An 18369-nucleotide genomic window follows, 5' to 3' on the forward strand; every position below is an offset into this window, starting at 1 on the left:
TTCAGAGCGTGAGGGGAATAAATTTTGCACAGAGGTCGCATTTTCTACCTTGGAGTGCAGACTCCATTGCCTCCCAACCGTGTTTACCACACTTAGGAGGGTAATCATTGTTTGTGCTAATGAACCCAACAAAAGAACTGAAGAAGTAAACTACTTCGAATTCTAAATCTCATGTTTTAAAGTGACGTACCATTTTTCCGTGTAATATAACAACAGACATTGGGATACAGATTTCTATGTTCTTGGAGTCTAGACTTGGGAAGGGATTTAGATTGAACTCAGACACCACAATTTTTTAGATATAAAAACTCGGGAGTTTTTATATCTAAGTTTGATACCTAGAACTTCCCCCATCAGTAGAAGCTGGAGAAATCATAGCTCAGTTCTCAAAAAAAACCCAGTCGGTTAAGAAACCAGCTGTTTCTCCCCTAAATCCAAAACAAGATAGTGCTGTCTGCAGAACAGGCAGGCTGTTCTTCACGCTCCCCAGCCTGGGGAGGTTCAAACGCACAGCACACGGAGAACCTCAGCCCTTAACTTGCAGCCACGCTTAGCTGGAGCTGTGACCCAGCGCATGCTGTGAAACTGAAGTGCGCTGGGCTTGTAGTGAGTCAGGTTCTTCCAAAAAGCATCACCCGTAGGAAGCACGGACAGGTGACTCCATGTTCAGGATGAGCTCCAGGCTTGCGTCAAACATCTTCCTGATGGTTCTTTGCTGCACAGTCCTCAGCCCACTAGGACTGTTTGCACTCACTTCTTTGCTGAAGTGAAAATGTTGGAACACAAGTGCTCCAGCACTGAAAATGCGAGACTGACAGGGTCAGTCGCAGCAGCACTTCCTCGGCAAGTTTCACTCCAGCAGACCCTATGCCTTGGAGATCACCTTATCGAGGTGGGGCGTGGAACTGCCCTCTGCTGTCACTCCTGGGAAAGACCCACTCGTCACCATCCAGGGGTGAGGTTATAGAGTCACTCCTGTTTTCAGCTAGTGATTTCAGTCCTTCAAGCCAACCAATGAAGCTGTTTGGACTGGTGAATGCTATTAGCCCTGAAGGTTTCCTCAGCAGCAAGGAAGGAAGCTGTCCATCAACTCCACTGGTGTCAAAATCCTAAAGCAGCTCTAAACACTCTGTAACTGGCTGGGAAAGGCCCCTCTGAAGCAGAAGTCACCGCAGGCAGATGACCTAATTTGGCCACCTACCTATGGCATGATTCACCACCGTGTAAGTGCCTGTTTCCATCAACTGTGACACAAACCAAAGGAAACGAGATCAGAAAAGACACCTAAAGCCCTAACTCACAACCCTGAAAGTGTAAACTTACAAAGATAAGCCTCATAAAGAAGGAAGAATGAGGAAAAATATCACCTGGCCGTACAGAGAAGCATTCTGCATGTCGGAGAGGAGTGAGGGAGCCAAGGGAGGGGCAGGAGTGGCAAAAAAACCTGCCAAGCGAGATCAATCATCATCAGACACCTTTCTCTACTGTAGTAAATGCACTCAAGCTGAGCCAGATTCAGATATTACCACTGCCAAGTGGGAGCATCTATGCCTCCCACCAGGCCTGCACAGCTAAGACGCCATCGCTCATCTCCATGCCCCGGAAACAAGATCTGCATCGGCAGAAAGCCACATGCTTTCGTTGGCTCAAAATCTGACCAATTCCACACGCAAATACTGTCGCCTCCAAGGTCAGGTTCCCCATAGCAGAGAAAAAGAAGATGCAGAGGCAAATACTCTCCTTCAGTAATTCATTTTTACTGAGCAAGTCTTTCGCCGTGAGGTTACAAACCAGACCTCAGACCTTCTGCTTCACAGGAACTTTTCCGTTGCTACTTTGTCAGCCAGAAGCAGCTGTCTCAGAGCTCAGTCACTCTTGCTGTTTCTTGCTCGGACATTGCTCCTATTCCTACCTCAACTCCTTAGTAGGCACAAGCCCTGTTCCTTCCAAAGACCAGACCTTGCAGCTGCTTTGCAACAAAAGGAGTCCCAAAGAGGCCTTGATCCTCCTGACTCCTTTGATGGCTGACCAGGGCCACCTGCATGCTTGGACATCTCTCCTCCTAGGGTGATGCCACTCTGGCTGCCTGCATGTTCATGACCATTGAGCATCCGAAGTCATCTCCTATGTCACAATGTTAGAGGCGATGTTGAACAGCCAAAGGCATTGAGCAGCTGCTGATGGTCCTGTCTTCTGCCACGCTAGGCGGCTCCCAGGACTCACCATGACACTCAGGTGACACAAAGCACTCCAAGGTAGGGATGTTTTAGGTAACCAAAGACCAGCCCATTTAGGGCTTGAAGGCAATGACTCTGCCTTAAAACATGAGGCAAGAACCAGCCCTGCATTCCTGTGGCCACCTGCACTGGGCTACAGCACTGCAGACACGGGTGCAATAAATCCCTTTAAGCGCAGGATGGAAGCCAATTAAAAAGATAGTGGATGCCAGGAGGCTTCAGAGCAGTAATCATCTTCCTTGAAGCAACAAGCACTGCACTGGCCTTCTCCCTCTCGTAAAGGGTTCGGTAACTGCCTTTCATTCTGGTCATCCTTGCAGATCACTCAGTTTGCCGAAGAGCTAAAATGTCGAGTAACATCAGCTTCTCCAGGAGCTCGATGCGGGCTCGGCGCAGCGGAAGGGTGCAACCAGCCTCTCAGATCAGTCTCACAGTCCTTGCAGCTTTTGTACTCACTGTAGAAACAGCAGGCAGTGCCGCTGCTCTGCTGCCGTCACGCTCCACCCCGACAGCTCCTGTGGGCACCAGCAGCATTGGCAGATGCTGCTGGGAGCCGTGTTCGGTCTCCTCCCAGCACACATGGGTCCTGTGCTGCTTCTGCGCTACGTCCATGGATGCCTTCAAAGGGAAGGAACTTGGGTGCACTGGATCATGCTGGAGTTGTCTCACAGCCAGGTTTCCATAGACGACCGATAGATGCCAACTGTGATAATAGATTACTCTAAAGACCTTACATTTTTCATGTCAGAAATAGTTTTTATTTCTTTTTAAAACAAAAATAGTGCCTACAGTGATTAAAGACCCACTCCACTCCCCCCACCCCACCAAACCCCCCCCCCATAACAAAGATAATTGACTAATTCAGCTTTGTGAAACGTCACAACAAGACATTTCAATGGAAGGGTAACTTTTTAGATGTGGTACGTGATAGAATAATATGCACCCTACAGTTCTAGAGGAATTAGCCAAGAAGGAGAGTTATGGTACCTCAGCCATAATTCAGTGAGACAATTTGCAACGTCACCCTCACAATGCATAAGAAGTCCCGTTTAAGTAATAACAACTACACCCAGCCGTACAACGGGCTGCATTCTGCTGTATCTCCCCAGGCTGGGGACTGCAAGCAGAAACTGTGAACTTAAAAACCGTACCTGAAAATCCCTAAACCTCTGTCTCTACAAGACATGCTTTTAACACTAATGTGTGATCACATTAATGTGCGTGTATTCTTCAACTGACATTTATTGGGCATGTTGGAAAGACGAGTATTTACTGCTAAAACTGCTTAGACAGATGCATGAACAGCAAGCAGATTTGAACATACCATCGCATCATGCCCTGTCAAAACGAGTCACCTCTTGAATTCACCCAACAGCGGCAACAGATGGCTTGCAAGTCACTCACAGACAACTTCATTCAAAATAACTGTGCTAACAAACACATTCAAGATACGACACTTTCCTTGGAGGTCAGTTCACAAACAAGAGGCCTCATCTGCAGGGCGGAGCAGTGAGTACAGTTTGTCCAGTTCAGCTGGCCTCTGGCTTTCCCCTTTTGCCATCTTTTGGTTCCCAATGGGTAATCCCTGATGCGATCTCCGTTTGTTCTGTCATCCTGGCCACTTTTCCTTTTGATATGCTTTCCTCAGGGCGGTCGCGCTTTACCTTTATTTCCATTGGGTCATCAGTATCATCTACAGCAAGAAGGAAAGAAGAATCAACGTTTGGCAAGTCCTCCTCCGATTCCAGTGCAACAGCCCGCAATGACAGCAGCGGGTGAAGTTACAAAGCACGCCAGAAAATGCTTCTGGTTACAGGCAACAAGAACAACGCTGGGAGCAGGGGACTCTGGTTCTCAGACTTTGGCTTTCTGTATCTCCAGCAGCAACCACAGCACTTACTCCCCTATACCACAGGGTCTGTGGAAACACCGTCAGCATACATTGGTTATATGCGGATGGTAGCAACGTACAGCCTCCCGGAGACATCAGTATGCACAGGATTGGGAACAACTGACTCCAGGTGACCACAGCAATCGAGGAGCAATCAAGGAGCAATCGAGGATGCTCCCCTCAGCTCCCCTCAGCTGCTGCACGTTGGACTGCTGTAACATCTACGGAGGCTGCTACAGCATACCGTTAAACACAAAAGCATTGCTTCACTTTCCTTCCTGCAGAGGATTCCTCTGAGGCTAAAGAGCTGGTCACAGGCCATGAGATTTCAATTTTAAGAGCACAGGTGCCATTAAGTGAAACATCTGTGTGATTGGAAATACCAAATTAATTCAGGCTCCTCCAAAGTTTGAGTGCTCCAGCCTTACCTGATAACTATCAGTTTGTGGTACATGTGCTTAACCTATTCAGAAAACAAGGGCAAAAGGTAAACTTCTTAGAGCTACTCAGCTCTCGACGGTTTTTCACTCGTTAGTGGTCAGTGGGAATCTCAAATAATGGCTGCTACGGGGCAGGGCAGATCATGGCAAAAAGGAGAAACAACACTGCTCTGGCTCACAAGAGGCGTGGGCAGGGCTCCGAAGGTTTCTGCACTGTGGAGGTACACCTGGCAAACCTGGGAGCTGAGGAGTCTGGGCAGACCCACAGAAGACAGAGAAGGTCTGCTTTTGGGAAGGTGTTCCTCTGGCAGGCACAAGCAGCTCCCAGCCTGCAAGGGCAGCCAGAAGGGAAGGGACACTCCTCAACCTCTGGTTTTCCCTCCTGGGACACCATTTTAACAGTAACTAGAAGTACAGCCCAAAACCAGCCCCCAAAGCTGGTGAGAGCCTCTGCGTTGCAGTCCGCTGAGCACCCAGCGCGGCGGTGCCTCTTACCTCGGGTGAGCTGGGCTGTTCTGTACTGTTCCTCCCTGACCTGCTTCATCAGCTGCAGGTTGTGGTCGCTGGCTTCCTTGTGGTTCACCATCGGGAAGGGGTAATCCTGACCTGGTGCAACACGGAGACAGTGGCCTTTACGGAACTGACCAAGGATGCTTCACTGGATTCGCACCAGGGCGAATGCTTGCAGCTTTTCCTGAAATATTGTATTTCCTGAAATAAATGGCATCTAAGATGGACCACGTGACCCGCTCTTCAGAAAAGCCGGTTTCTCTCCATCAGAGGGAGAGCTCCCATTTAGACATAAACTTGTAAGAGACTTTAGAGACGCATTAGAGCAAGTGTAAAAGCACAAGATGTTCAGACACTACTGAAAGACAGCCAAGCATCCGAGACAGATAAGTGCAAAGGCAACAACTTACAATGATCCAATAGTTTTAGGACACGAAGTTGAGGCAAAAATACAAACTCTGAGATTAGACTCCAGTGAAAAACTTTAAAGGAGAATTGACAGAAGGTAGACTGCTGGATTAATCCCTTTTCAGCAGATAAATGCATGACTTGTGTTGGAAGCGTGGTGCTTCCAGCTCACGCATGCAATTATTTTGGACGTTTAGCAGCAGCAAAATCCTTAGCAGGGTATCCGAAGGAATTACCTATGATACACCCCGCTCGCTTCTGCTCCTCTTCAGGTGCTGTCCAGGGCTCGTAGATGTACTTGGAGGGAAAGTTCTTCAGTACAGGCAGGTATTTCCTACAAAACAGGAATAATATGGGGGTTTATAACCCTGCAGATAAATACTTATACATCTAAAAGAAGTGTAAACCAGCCTATGCCATGTTAATGGTGGTCATAGCGAGACTACAATCCACGGGGAAGTTCTCATTTATTTTGCACAAAACCCCCTGGTTTTATGTTCTGACACTTCCATAGGGTGATATCTTTCAAAAGTTAACTTTACAGGATAGAATAAATGGGTCAATTTAAACAATGGAAACATAGAATTATCACTTCAGTTTTGACTTCATCCAAAATATCTTGGTTTTTAACATTTTCACTGTCATTTCATCCTAAACTTCAATAAATTTCAAAAGCAAATTAAAATATCTAAAAAATTCTTACAGAACAGCAAAGTAATTTTCTGCCCGACTGTCAGGTGTGTCAGCACGGGCTTCCCCGTGACAAGACCCAAAGCTAGACGGGATGTGAGGAAGAGGAGGTGTGGGGAAAAGAAGCTGCTTGCTCAGACATCAGCACCCTGCTGATCAAATCACCCCCTGCTTATGCGAAAGCCCATCAGGACCTTCCCTCGAGATACGGAAGCTGAGACTCTGAAGCAAAGAGAACTCACTCAGAGTGAGAGATAAAACTTAAGTGTCTGAAATGAATCAGGCCGCCTGCAAAAGCAAGACAGCCAGGAGAGCCGGGAGCAGGGGGAGCTGGGGGAGGTTCTACTGAAGCCCTGTAGAAAGAGCAGCCAGCCTGGTGATCAAACACGGTGCTGGAGCCAAGAGGTGCTCATAAATCCATTCAATCCTCTGCTCAGCCACCACCTGTGCAACCACGGGCATGTCTCTCTGTCTCTGTGCCTCAGTTTCCCCATGTGTTAAGTAAAATCATTTCTATGACCTGTTTCACAGGGGTTTACATTCCAAATGGACCAAGTTCATCAGCTCCTGCTGTGAGAGGAGCCGGGAAAGCTCCAATGGAGCACTCGTCCCGTGCCGTGCATCGCCCTACCGAATGTACTGCCCCTCGGGGTCCGTGCGCTTCCCAAAGCGGACGGGGCAGAAGATCCGTGTGTACTGGTGGAAGAAGGCGCTGGCCGACAGCCACATCCAGTTGCCTGCATTGATGCTGTAGTCAGCATCTAAAAGCAGCTCTTCAAACACCTGCACTTCAGGGACGGGAAGAGAAAGAGAGAAACACCCCTGAAATGGCGAAGTTGCAAAAAATAAACAAAAATAGGCTGGGAGACAAAGGGTGAGGTTTGGCTGGTCTGGGCCACCCTCCTCGCAGGGCACACCGGGAAGGCTCTGCTCTCCAGCAAGACAGTTTGCCAGGAGGAAGCTAGAGCAGGACGCAGTGACGGAGCAACCCAAAGCCCAGAGGTCTGGCCTGGGGGCCTGCTGCAGACTGAGCAGGTCTCCGACATCCTCATCATCCAAAATCATCAGGCCCTGGGGATGGGAACGACCTCTCACCGCTGCGCCCAGCAAAGCGGGGCTCAGACTCCAGCGGGAGACCGTGAGATTTCTAGCGAGGCTCAGTACCGACGCGCTGCTCTGAGTACCAGCTCCCACTGCCAGGCTCAGGTTCTGCAGGCGTTTCTCAAGGTCAGCCAGAACAGAGAAAACCAAAAAGCAGAAGTGAACCTTCATGCCCTCTTCCCAGCTGATCCAAAGGTCCCCCCGCGTCAGGAAGCAGGCGACAGCGTGCCGAGCAAGGTGATGGATCCAACCTTCCTGGCGCAGCTGGGTCATAATCGCGTCGATCCATGGGAACCCCGTCTGTGCCTGCGGCAGAAGAGAAACATCAGCTCTCCCGCACGAAGCCTCCTCACGCTTCTGTCCTACACACCGCTGTAAGCCCCACTGCAAATAGCCAGCAGGGACCAACCCCAGGGCAACAGAGAAACTCTGAACTGCACTGTCGCAGCTGGGGCAACGCGTCCTGTTACCGTTTTCCACTTGTGGAGCCTCTCGTCATCCTCGTACCAACCGATCTGAAGGCAGATGGGGTTCCCAGCCATCTTGGTGAAGTTTGGTGTTGCTGTTGCCACCGTATAGAAGAATTCCCTCCACAGAAGCTGCCCTTGGAGCGACACCGGGGGCAGAGAGTGATGCTTGGCCTGCAAAAGACACGAGGCGGAAGCTTCAGGTCATACACACCATTGCAGTCTCACTCATTTAGCGACTGTCAGACCCACAAAATAAAGATTAATCTAACTACGCTACTGTCTCCATGGAGTTTTACCACGAAAGCCAAAGAAATCAAAGATCTGAAGCAATGCTATATGCCCAAAAGCAAAGCTGAACTCTGTTAGACCTCAGGATTACCTCAAACATTCTCTATCTACCTTCCAAAATGGTCTCACACTGGGATTTCTTAAACCAAACATGCGTTTACTGACATATTAACTGCTCGGCTAGCTGAATTCAGGTGGCTTAGCCATGTCTCAAGAAGAAGGTTCATGGAAACCTCGGTTTTCTTGGGTTGTTTTCAACCATACTTATTTCTTAAGAACCAAACAAGTTTTCAGAAGTCGGCTTTGGCTTATGCTGTGGTTAAAACTCGTCTAAGATGAAAACAGATGCTTTCTAGAAACCAAACTGCTTGAACAGGCTAAACTGATGGACTGGTTTCGGCTGGGACAGAGTTAATTTTCTTCCTAGTAGCTGGTGTAGTGCTGTGGTTTGGGTTTAGGATGAGCAGAATGTTGATAACACACTGGTGTCTCAGTTGTTGGTGAGCAGTCAAGGACTGTTCAGCCTCTCGTGCTGGCCTGCCGACGAGCAGGCTGGGGGGGCACAAGAAGCTGGGAGGGGACACAGCCGGGACAGCCGACCCACACCGACCCAAAGGATATCCCAGGCCACGTGGCGTCACGCTCATATAAAGCTGGGGGCAAGAGGGAATAGGGGGACGTCCAGAGTGATGGCATTTGTCTTCCCAAGTCCCCATGACGTGTGATGGAGCCCTGCTCTCCTGGTGATGGCTGAACATCTGCCAGCCAATGGGAAGGAGTGAACAAAGCCCTTGCTTAGCTTGGCTCGTCTGCACGGCTTTTGCTTTACTTATTAAACTGTTTTCATCCCAACCCACCAGTTCTCTCACTTTTGCCCCTTCGAGTCTCTCCCCCCTCCCACCCGGGGGGAGCGAGCGAGCGGCTGTCTGGTGCTTAGCTGCTGGCTGGGGTTAAACCACAACAACCGACCAAAAACTTCACTTGAACATCAGGCAGATGTCTTCAACTCCTTGAATTTTAGCAAGGTTTTCCTGGGCTTCCCTGCTGCTTCCAGGTCTCATTGCTCCCTATTTATCATATTTCCAAGACTTCCTTAGGAACAGCTGTACACATACAAAGCCACTTCGCAGACTTCATAGGACACTGCGAGAAGACATTCGCAAAGTTGCATTTTTTGATGCACCAGATCTCTACCGAGATGATCCGAGTGTTAAACCCTAGCTTCACACACCAGACACGTGAGAGTGCTGGATTTGATTAACTATGACCAATTATTTGCTTACCTGAGCATAAATGTTTGACAACCTATAAAAAAAGGTGCGAACGGACAGGCAGCCCACGCTGAAATACGGGCTCAGGCCTGTGGTGCTTGGAAGCAGCGAATTTGGGATTGTTCTCGGTTTAGTGAAACTTGCCACCCAGCCCTAAAATGAAAACAGACATCCAGGTTCAGGCAGTACAAGGTGACACACGTCCAGCTAAAGAAACAGGGGGATAAAACACCTCTTGGAAACTGGCTTCTGCATCACAGACGCCTGTTCAATGTCATGCCTGGAAAATGCTCCCACCACCCGTCCCCTCACAAATGCCACCACCCAGGACAAAAAAGCCTTGAGACCAGGCCACCATCCTCCTCCAAGCCCAACGTCAAGGCTGTGTCTCACCCATGGGTGCTGTGAAGCTCTGCTCTCCCCAGAGCGCCAGGTGATTTTGTAACACGGGGAACCGCTCTCTCGGTCCAACAGCACCACGCTGAAGATCTGTCCCACTTTATGAAATTAGGAGTGGGTAAAGATCCTGCTTCAAAGCAGCCAGCACCGAGGCAGGCTTGGGTGCCAAGAGCTGAGCTTCAGCAGGGAAAACCCAGCTGGAGCTGGAACAGGACTCCATGGCTGAGCAGCTTCTCGAGGTCCAGGCACAACCCCACGTAAAGGGAGGACACTGAGCTCAGCCCACCTCGAGCCACCAGCGTCACCCACATACAAGGAGGACACTGAGCTCAGCCCACCTCGAGCCACCAGCGTCACCCACGTACAAGGAGGACACTGAGCTCAGCCCACCTCGAGCCACCAGCGTCACCCACGTAACATCCAGGCTGACCTGGTCAGTCAGGTGCTGCTGCAGGCGCTGCAGCCCCGCAGTCTCCCCTCCTCTCCAGGGGGAAAGGCTCTCCGGGGGGATCTTCAGCTCCGTGGGGAGAGGCACCCTGTAATGCCCAGCCAGGCCCGGCTCGGGGGCCCTGCATCTCCTGACGGGAGAGAGAGACCTCCTTCAAAGAAGGAACCAGAGCCAGAAGAGGTAGGAAGACCCCTGCCCACTGCACACGTCAAGATGTCCTCTGTCGCGGCACAGCCAGAGCACGGGAGAATGAAAGCACGGCCAGAGACCCCAGGCTGCACTCTCCCCATGGAAGAAGGAGCTCGTCCTGCACTTCCAGCCTGAACTGGAGGAACAGGAACAGATCCACCAAATCAGAGCTCAGAGCAGCTGGCTGTGACCCCCACAGCTCAGACATCCCTCTCGCTTCCCACCCACCATGTAAGGCTTGGAGGCATCTCCTCTCCAGCTTCCCCAGCCATCTCATCCCTCCCTGGGACAGAACCAAGAGCCTCCTCGGACTCTAAACATAATTATGGGGCACCGGTGCAGCCTCCAAAGGCCAGTCCAGCCCCCGTGCCTCCGGGGAGGGTTTGCTTTGGGAGAGGTTTCTCAGGGAAGGAGGCAGATCAGCTCCCCAGGCTGCATCCCCAGCTGCTCCCTCCTAACCAAGGCGGGGGGTCCCCAAGGCCGTGCCTCTGAGCAGCCCCCCCACATCTCCTCTGCAGCCTCAGCTGCTGAGGCTTCCCCAAGGCCTCTGCACCCTGCGAGTGCATCAGGGTTTGGTTTTCCCCCCCGTAAAACACAGAAGAGGAGGCTGAGGGAAGCGCCAGTGGTATGCAGACTTCTCAAAAACCATTTAACTCAGAGATCAGTAGAGATCTTTCTACTTACCTGGAAAAACTGAGCTCAGCTCTGCTGCAGACACCTACAGAAGGGGCCAGTGCAGCTCTCAGAGCACTGGCATAACAGAGGCCTGCTGGGAAGCATGTCAACCACTTATCTCTCATCAGCGTTAATTTAAAAAGTGCAAATAAACAAATTAGGGGGAAAAAAAAAAAGACAGGGGGTAGGGGGAAACAGTGCAAGAAAAAATATAGGAACTGATCTATGCCAATACTTACATGGGTCTCATCATGGGACTCTCTGAGGACAACATTCATGAATTAACAGGATTCCCCCAGGGTGGGAAGACCTAAGCCTGGGTCACCGACACAGATCTGCTCACGCAGCAGGCACCCGACACAGGAAAGCCAGGTATCTGCAGTCCCATCCCCAGCGGCCAGCTCTCTCCTACCCCGATCCTACCTCCCTTTGGATCACAGACCTCTCCTCAGACAGAGCTAAACATAAGACACCCTTGACCCTGAGCTTCTTCTCAAGGCCTGGGAGACAGGAGCTTGGTGCCTCCTTCCCACAGAGCAGAGGGGAGGAGAGGCAAGGGTTAAAGCCAGAAGGGAGCAGTATGATTATTCCACTGAACCTCCTGCGTAAAATAAACTACAGTGGGTCATCCAATTCCTGCCCTAAAATCTTAATTTGAGAGGAATCTAGAGCATGCCTTTGAGAAAGAGACCTGTAATTCCTTCGTCGTTCCTCGGTTAAACTTTCACATACCTTAAAAGTTTGTCTCAGGGTGCCTTTGCAAAACCTTAAGTCTTTGGAGCAACAGCAGGATCCCATCCCCTGTATGTACAGTCGATAACCCTCCACGCACACAAGTAATGCGAGGTAATACCTAAAACACCCCGTTGCCATTTGGCCCCGGCTCTTCTTCTGGGCAGAGAAAGAGGACCTGCAATTCCTGCTGGCTAGGAGCTACTCACTGGAAGTCTTCAGCTGTGAGGTTTCGGACAGGTACCTCGGGGTCACCAAGCAGAGACAGAATGTGAAGGAACCTCTTGTATGTTAACGGGGGAGCCCCACCGTTCAGGTCCAAAATCCTAAAAAAAAGAAGCAAGATCACTTTTCACCACAATATAAACCAAGAAGGAAGCTGGAGCTGCCAGTGGACAGGAAGGGGAACAGCCCCAGTTCGTGCAACCGAGTGTGGAAATTACAGATTTTACAAGTAAAACTCCCCTGGGTGAACGTATACCCAGCCCAAGAGCGGTCTCTCAGGACTCGAGGCAACAAAATTGGGACTGGGATGCCAGCCCTGGCTTCAGCTGGGCAGCTCTGTGCAGCCAGACACAGCCAGGAGGGCAGAGCGCAAGGTGCAGGACTTTGATCACAAAAAAAAACCCCAGCTTCAAGGCAGTAAATAACAGTTCTACGCGAGCAGCCACCTGTGCAGACAGCCTGCGTTGAAGGCCACAAGTTATCCACTCATTTAGGTAACTGAGGGGCTTTCCAGGACTGCACTGTTAAGGCTGGTTTAGCTCCCAGTGGTTACCTCCCTGTTATTATTCATTTCGATACCTTCAGTCATTCAGCTCTGCGTGACCGCTTGGCTCCGAGCGTGGCCAGACACCGGTGAAAGTCAACGAGAAAGACTAACAAAAAACCTGACACAAAAAATGCGTATGAAAGTGCTACTAAATGCGTTAAATTCCTTCCACTCTGGCTGAGAGGAGACCTCGTAAACGCCTACAAATATCTGCAGGGTGGGTGTCAGGAGGACGGGGCCAGACTCTTTCCAGTGGTGCCCAGCGACAGGGCAAGGGGCAATGGGCACAAACTGAAGCAGAGGAAGCTCCAGCTGAAGATGAGGAAGAACTTCTTCCCTCTGAGGGTGCCGGAGCCCTGGCCCAGGCTGCCCAGGGAGGCTGTGGAGTCTCCTTCTCTGGAGATATTCCAGCCCCGCCTGGCCGCGGTGCTGTGCAGCCTGCTCTGGGTGACCCTGCTTGGGCAGGGGGTTGGGCTGGGTGACCCACAGAGGGCCCTGCCAACCCCTGCCATGCTGGGATTCTGTGAATTAAACTGCCAAAAAGGAAAAAATTAACAAACTCTTTTGGCTGAAATCACAGCCCAACATCCTAACGCCTATGCAAAACCTCTTCTGTTACTTCCAGGAGACCAACACACAAAAACTCTCCAGCAAACAGTGCCACGCTCATCTCAGATAGCCCAGTTTTCTCCGAAGGAACACATTAGGATGCAGAAAGACAAAAATACTCGGCCTTTTCTCCCTGATGCTTGCTAAATCCTAAAATAAACGTACCGCTTGGTATCGTAAAGACTGTGGCCCACCAGAGAAAGCACCTCAAACCCCAGCTCTTCTCCCAGACATCGTATGTTGGCCTCCATCTCCTTGTAAAATGGTTCCATCTCCGCATCCAGAGTCACCTGCGTGATGTTCCACTCCTGGACGCGATCTCTAAGAACAGACTCGTAATCTCCTTGAATAACCAGCAAGCAAGAGCCCAGCTGACACAAATTCTTCTGGAGATCTTCCAGGGACTGGAGCAGAAAATGCCACCGCAGGGCCCCTATGTGCATCACGGACGTCATGAACTTTCTGTCCAGGATGTAGACAGGGTAGACGGCTTCCGAGGACTCCAGCGCGGCCAGCAGCGTTGGGTTGTCATGAAGCCGAAGTCCCTTCCGGAAAAGATGAACGGTGCGATGCAGCATCCCGGCTGTTCTCCTCAGATCTGCTAAAAGAGAATCATAGAACCATAGAATCATTAAGGTTGGGAAAGACCTCTAAGATCATCCAAGTCCAACCATCCATCCAACACCACCATGCCTGCTAAACCATGTCCCGAAGTGCCACATCCACACATTTTTTTAACCCCTCCAGAGACAGTGACTCCACCACTGCCATGGGCAGCCTGGTCCATTGCCTGACCACTATTTCAGTAAAGAAATTTTTCATAATATCCAACCTAAACCTCCCCTGATGCAACTTGAGGCCATTGCCTCTCATCCTATCACTGGTTACTTGAGAGAAGAGACCAACACCCACCTCACTACAACCTCCTTTCAGATAGTTGTAGAGAGCAATAAGGTCTCCCCTCAGCCTCTTCTTCTCCGGACTAAACAACCCCAGTTCCCTCAGCCGCTCCCCATCAGACTTGTTCTCCAGACCCCTCCCCAGCCTCGCTGCCCTTCTCTGGACACGCTCCAGCCCCTCAATGTCCTTCTTGTAGTGAGGGGCCCAAAGCTGAACACAGTACTTGAGGTGCAGCCTCACCAGTGCCGAGTACAGGGGCACGATCACCTCCCTGCTCCTGCTGGCCACACCATTCCTGATCCAAGCCAGGATGCTGTTGGCCTTCTTGGCCACCTGGGCACACTGCTGGCTCATGTTCAGCCGGCTGTCGACCAACACCCCAAGATCCTTTTCCGCCAGGCAGCTTTCCAGCCACTGCTCCCCAGGCCTGTAGCGTTGCATGGGGTTGTTGTGACCCAAGGGCAGGACCCGGCACTTGGCCTTGCTGAACCTCATACAGTTGGCCTCAGCCCATCGATCCAGTCTGTCCACATACCTCTGCAGAGCCTTCCTACCCTCGAGCAGATCAACACTCCTGCCCAGCTTGGTGTCATCTGCAAACTGATTGAGGGAGCACTCAATCCCCTCATCCAGATCACTGATAAAGATGTTAAACAAGAGGAAGGAAACCATTGGCCAAGGTCAATTAACAATTAGAAACGGAGCTCTAAACAGCGCTCAGCTCTTTTTACTGCAAATCTCTTCTGGGTTTTGGTAAGTTTTTGTGAGAGAGAAAAGCAGAAACAGGACCAAACCACTCTCCTCGGTCTCCTCAGCCAGGTCCCACCCTTCAGCAGCTGTATCACCACCTTGCTCCACAGAGAATGGCTTCTTCCCCAAATGAGTCACTCAAGCCCTTAAATTAAATCCCTGAATTGAATTACGTCCCAATAGTCCTCAGCAGAAGGAAGGAATCAAAACAGAGCTTCCAGAGTCCGATTTACTGTAAAAAAAAATTTTGTAACCCCACAGATGTGGCCATCAGGAAACCCTCTGTAGTCAACAGCATGAAGATGACTCGGGGAGCTCTGCCTCCACTCGCACACACCGGGCTGTGGGCAGAACGGCTCTGCAGGAGCCCTCATCTCACCAGAGACCTGATACAACAGTCACTCGGGCAGTGAAAAGCCTTTCTGCATTTCAGTGGGAGACATCTGAAAGACCTGGCATGTTTCCTCGCTAACAAGACCCTTACAGCTTCAAGGTAAGGCCAGGGAAAGCAAAGCACAGCCTAACTAAAGCCGATACAAGAGCATAATATCTCAGTTCATTGGTTTGCCATAGTTTTTCTCCATCTTTCCTAGCCCCAGAAGACCTCAAGGTGCTCCTAAGCAGGAGCTTAGGAGAAGTCCTCCTCTCTCCACAACAGAGCTGGGTGGTGATAACTGCACAAAACTAGTCTTTTTCTAAGCTGGGGCTGATGTAGCGATTAGCACACATTCATTCCCCTTTGAACTGCTCCAGCTTAGTTCAGAGGACAGGCAGGAGGGCTGACCTTGGCCGTCAGCCTGGGGTAGCTCAGGGCAGAGTCTGAGAAGCTGCCCCAGAGCTGCTGGCTGCTCTGCTCGAGGGCGACGGCCTCGTAAGACAGCAGCGAACCGAAACGACGAGCCCAGCTGCCGCCCTGTGCTGGCACCAACCCCGCAGCATCTCCCCGACTTGCTCTCTCCCACCTAGAAGGGGAGAAGCTCAATGTCCACCTCTGACGCGGGTCCACGCCTGCTTCCGATTCAAGCGCTACCACCCGGAGAAGAATTAAGAGATTAGGGATCAGCAGAGAACCAAACAATAATCTCTAATCCAGTTCAGCTCTTCCAGCCAAACTGCTCCGCTCACACCCTCCCGAACGTCTGCGACAGGCACCTCGGCCCCTTGTCCCCGTTTGACCCCCAGCCAGCAGCCTTACCGGCCTCACGAAGGACGATCGGGCTCGCCCTGTTCCCAAAACCCCTCCTCAGCACCACCGAGACAAACCCAGTCGCGCTCCCAGGCCACGACGCAGCCTGGTGCAACCCCCCGGTAAGGGAATCCTGCAAAGGCGGGGGCTGACGAGCGCTGGGCAGCTCCGCGCGCACCCGAGCAGGGGGTCCGGGCTTTGCGGGGTGCTCTCCCTGCACCCCAGGTCCAGCTCTCTGTGCGCCCCGGGTCTGCGCTTTGTGGGGTGCTCTCCGGGGCACCACCCTGCCCGCACGTCCTGGGAGAACTGGAAAAACAAGGCAACGCTCCCGCTGCTTGGGGAGCACCCAGCTGGCACTTTGGGGTAGCAAACCATGCGAAGGGTGCTAGGAGAAGCCCCTGCACCCCATGGCAGGAGCAGCTGGCCTCACCGAGGGGCCACCCCGAGCCCAGGGCCTTGCAGCCCCATAACGCCGATAGGGTCACACCCTTGGCCCCACACATTCTATGGGGCCTCCCCACACAGCCTGTGGGAACACCCCCATCCCAGGACAGAGCCTGTGGGGCTGTGAGGAGCGGGACCTCACCACGGCAGGGACTGGGCACAGGGCTGGAAGGGGCCTGGGTGGGCTGCAGGGCAGCTCTGGGGCTCCCAGCGCGGGGGGCTGGGTTAATCAGAGCTGGCGGTGAGCAAGGGTCCCATTAAAAGGGGCTGGGGCACGCTGGGGAGGGCCTGAGCCTGGAGCCAAGGGGGTGTCGGGGCTGGGTGGGGGGCTGGCACCCATCACAGGGAGCGATGGCTGTGCGCGGGGCTGGGAGCACTGCGGGTGCTGGCGGAGAGGAGGGGGTGGCTCAGCACCAAGGGGCTGCACCCTCGGACGCTCCTGCCCTGCTCTGAGGAAGGGGAAGATCCCTGGGGCGACGGGGGAAGGCAGAGCAGGCGCTACAACCAACTTTGTGTCAGGATTTATCCACCATTCCCCTCCCAGCTCCCCACGAACGGGTGACTTAGGGCCGCTCACCTCCCTGCCACGTCTGCATTCCTGCTGCTCACCAAAAATCAGCCAGCGCCGGCAGAAAACACGCCCGGCACCCGAGGCATCCCCGTGCCACAGCAGAAACCCCCAGATCAGCAAACAGGGCCTTACCTTGAGGTCTCTGGGGTCTTCACACCATGTCGCCCCGAGAAGAGGACGCCACACAACTGCCGATGGCGGCTCTGCCGGCGGGCGTCCGAGTGTCGGCACCCAAAGCCAGCTGTGCCGCTCCCCTTCTTACAAGCATCGAGAAACGAGGTGCCCAGGTTCAAACGCTCAAAATACCATAAATACAGGCAGCGAGGTGGGCTCCGCGTCAAAGCCTGAGCTACTTGAGGCTTCTGTGTAATTCCTGAGTGAGGAGGAGGAGGAGGAGGATCGCAGAGCAAGAGCGGGCACGTACAGAGCGAGGCCCGGGAGCTGGGAGGGAAACGTTTCACAGTTTAATTTCCTCCGCGGGCGCTCTCGAGCGTGCAGTTCAGTCAAACCACGGAGGTTCTCCTTGGCTGTAAGCCTGTCCGCTTCGGAAGCGACAATAATGCAATTATAAAGCTTTAAATACCCGTGTCGGCCAGCTGGAAACCGCCGCTGCCACGCGACCGCGCTCCGACAGGGCGGCTTGGGCTGCCGAAGCGGAGCGGTTGCCGCTGTCTGGTTGTGGAACAGCGTTTGGGTTCGACGGGCCGGAGAGCGGTTCCCCAGCCGGGATCTGAGAACGCGTTTTTCTGCGTGCGCGGGGTTACGGCAGCCCCGTCGCCGCACCGCGCCCGACCCCAGGCTGCCGCTGCTCCCACGCCGCGGCATTGCACTGGGTCTGACAGCGCAGGTGATCCATAAATAGCACTATATATGTGAAGATATATAGGTGATGAGGATATATAGGTGATAAATAAACACAGGCAGCATGGGCACACGGAAATGGCACCTCAAGTCGCACCGGAGCGGAGCCCCAGGACCACCCGCCCACAGGGGCTCAGCCGGGCGCTGCTCAGGGGGTCCGGGGGGCTCTGCCCGGCGGCAGGGACCCGGCCCGGGGGGGGGGCTCAGACGGGCAGGGAAGGGACGAGGACGGGAGCAGCGACCCCTGGGCCCAGCCCGGCGGCTCCCAGCGCCCCCGCCCCGTATTTACCTCCTGCCCCGCGGCCCGGTTCCGGCTGGCCCGGCCCCTGGCTCCCAGCCCGGCCGCGCCCAGTTACACAACGCCGGAGGAGGGGCAGGGCCCGGGCCAGCGCCGCCCCCCCCGCCCACGGAGGTTTAACGCGGTTCGGGGCCCAGCCGGCACTGCGCAAGCCACGCCCACACAGCGGATTTTATGAAAGGGGCGGGGCTTCTGCTCCCGCCTGCGGGGCTCTTCCAATGACAGCGCC

The 18369-nt window shown here is 52.9% G+C and overlaps 1 protein-coding gene across 3 annotated transcripts; it reads right to left on the reverse strand.

Annotated features, from left to right (window-relative positions):
• Positions 1 to 3079: 3079 nt before the first annotated feature.
• On the reverse strand, positions 3080 to 18246 carry LOC104337062 (cryptochrome-1). 3 transcript variants are annotated; one of them, XM_075442739.1, is made up of 11 exons: positions 17114 to 18237; positions 13296 to 13728; positions 11959 to 12075; positions 10136 to 10283; positions 9319 to 9459; positions 7748 to 7918; positions 7443 to 7583; positions 6808 to 6959; positions 5723 to 5820; positions 5064 to 5174; positions 3080 to 3930 (listed from the first exon to the last, which is right to left on the reverse strand). In XM_075442739.1, the coding sequence occupies exons 2-11, from the start codon at positions 13706 to 13708 to the stop codon at positions 3767 to 3769; spliced, it is 1656 nt and encodes a 551-aa protein (XP_075298854.1). In that variant the 5' UTR covers positions 13709 to 13728; positions 17114 to 18237; the 3' UTR covers positions 3080 to 3766. The 3 variants fall into 3 exon arrangements, with proteins under 3 accessions (XP_075298854.1, XP_075298853.1, XP_075298855.1); XM_075442738.1 differs by having other exon boundaries at positions 13296 to 13731; positions 17114 to 18236; XM_075442740.1 differs by lacking the exons at positions 3080 to 3930; positions 5064 to 5174 and adding an exon at positions 5187 to 5262 and having other exon boundaries at positions 13296 to 13731; positions 17114 to 18246.
• Between the last annotated feature and the right edge of the window lie 123 nt (positions 18247 to 18369).

Source organism: Opisthocomus hoazin, chromosome 25 (assembly GCF_030867145.1).
Source record: "Opisthocomus hoazin isolate bOpiHoa1 chromosome 25, bOpiHoa1.hap1, whole genome shotgun sequence".
Taxonomy (NCBI): Eukaryota; Metazoa; Chordata; class Aves; order Opisthocomiformes; family Opisthocomidae; genus Opisthocomus; species Opisthocomus hoazin.

What these genes read in the sequence shown, in the direction of transcription:
- LOC104337062 (XM_075442739.1), bottom strand. Translation starts at nt 13,708, where the DNA reads ATGCTGCATCGCACCGTTCATCTTTTCCGGAAGGGACTTCGGCTTCAT. An exon ending in GCGAGCGGGGTGTATCATAG is followed by an intron (nt 5,175 to 5,722) that starts GTAATTCCTTCG and finishes GTGTTGCACCAG; the next exon opens with GTCAGGATTACCCCTTCCCG. An exon ending in AACAGCCCAGCTCACCCGAG is followed by an intron (nt 3,931 to 5,063) that starts GTAAGAGGCACC and finishes TTCTTGCTGTAG; the next exon opens with ATGATACTGATGACCCAATG.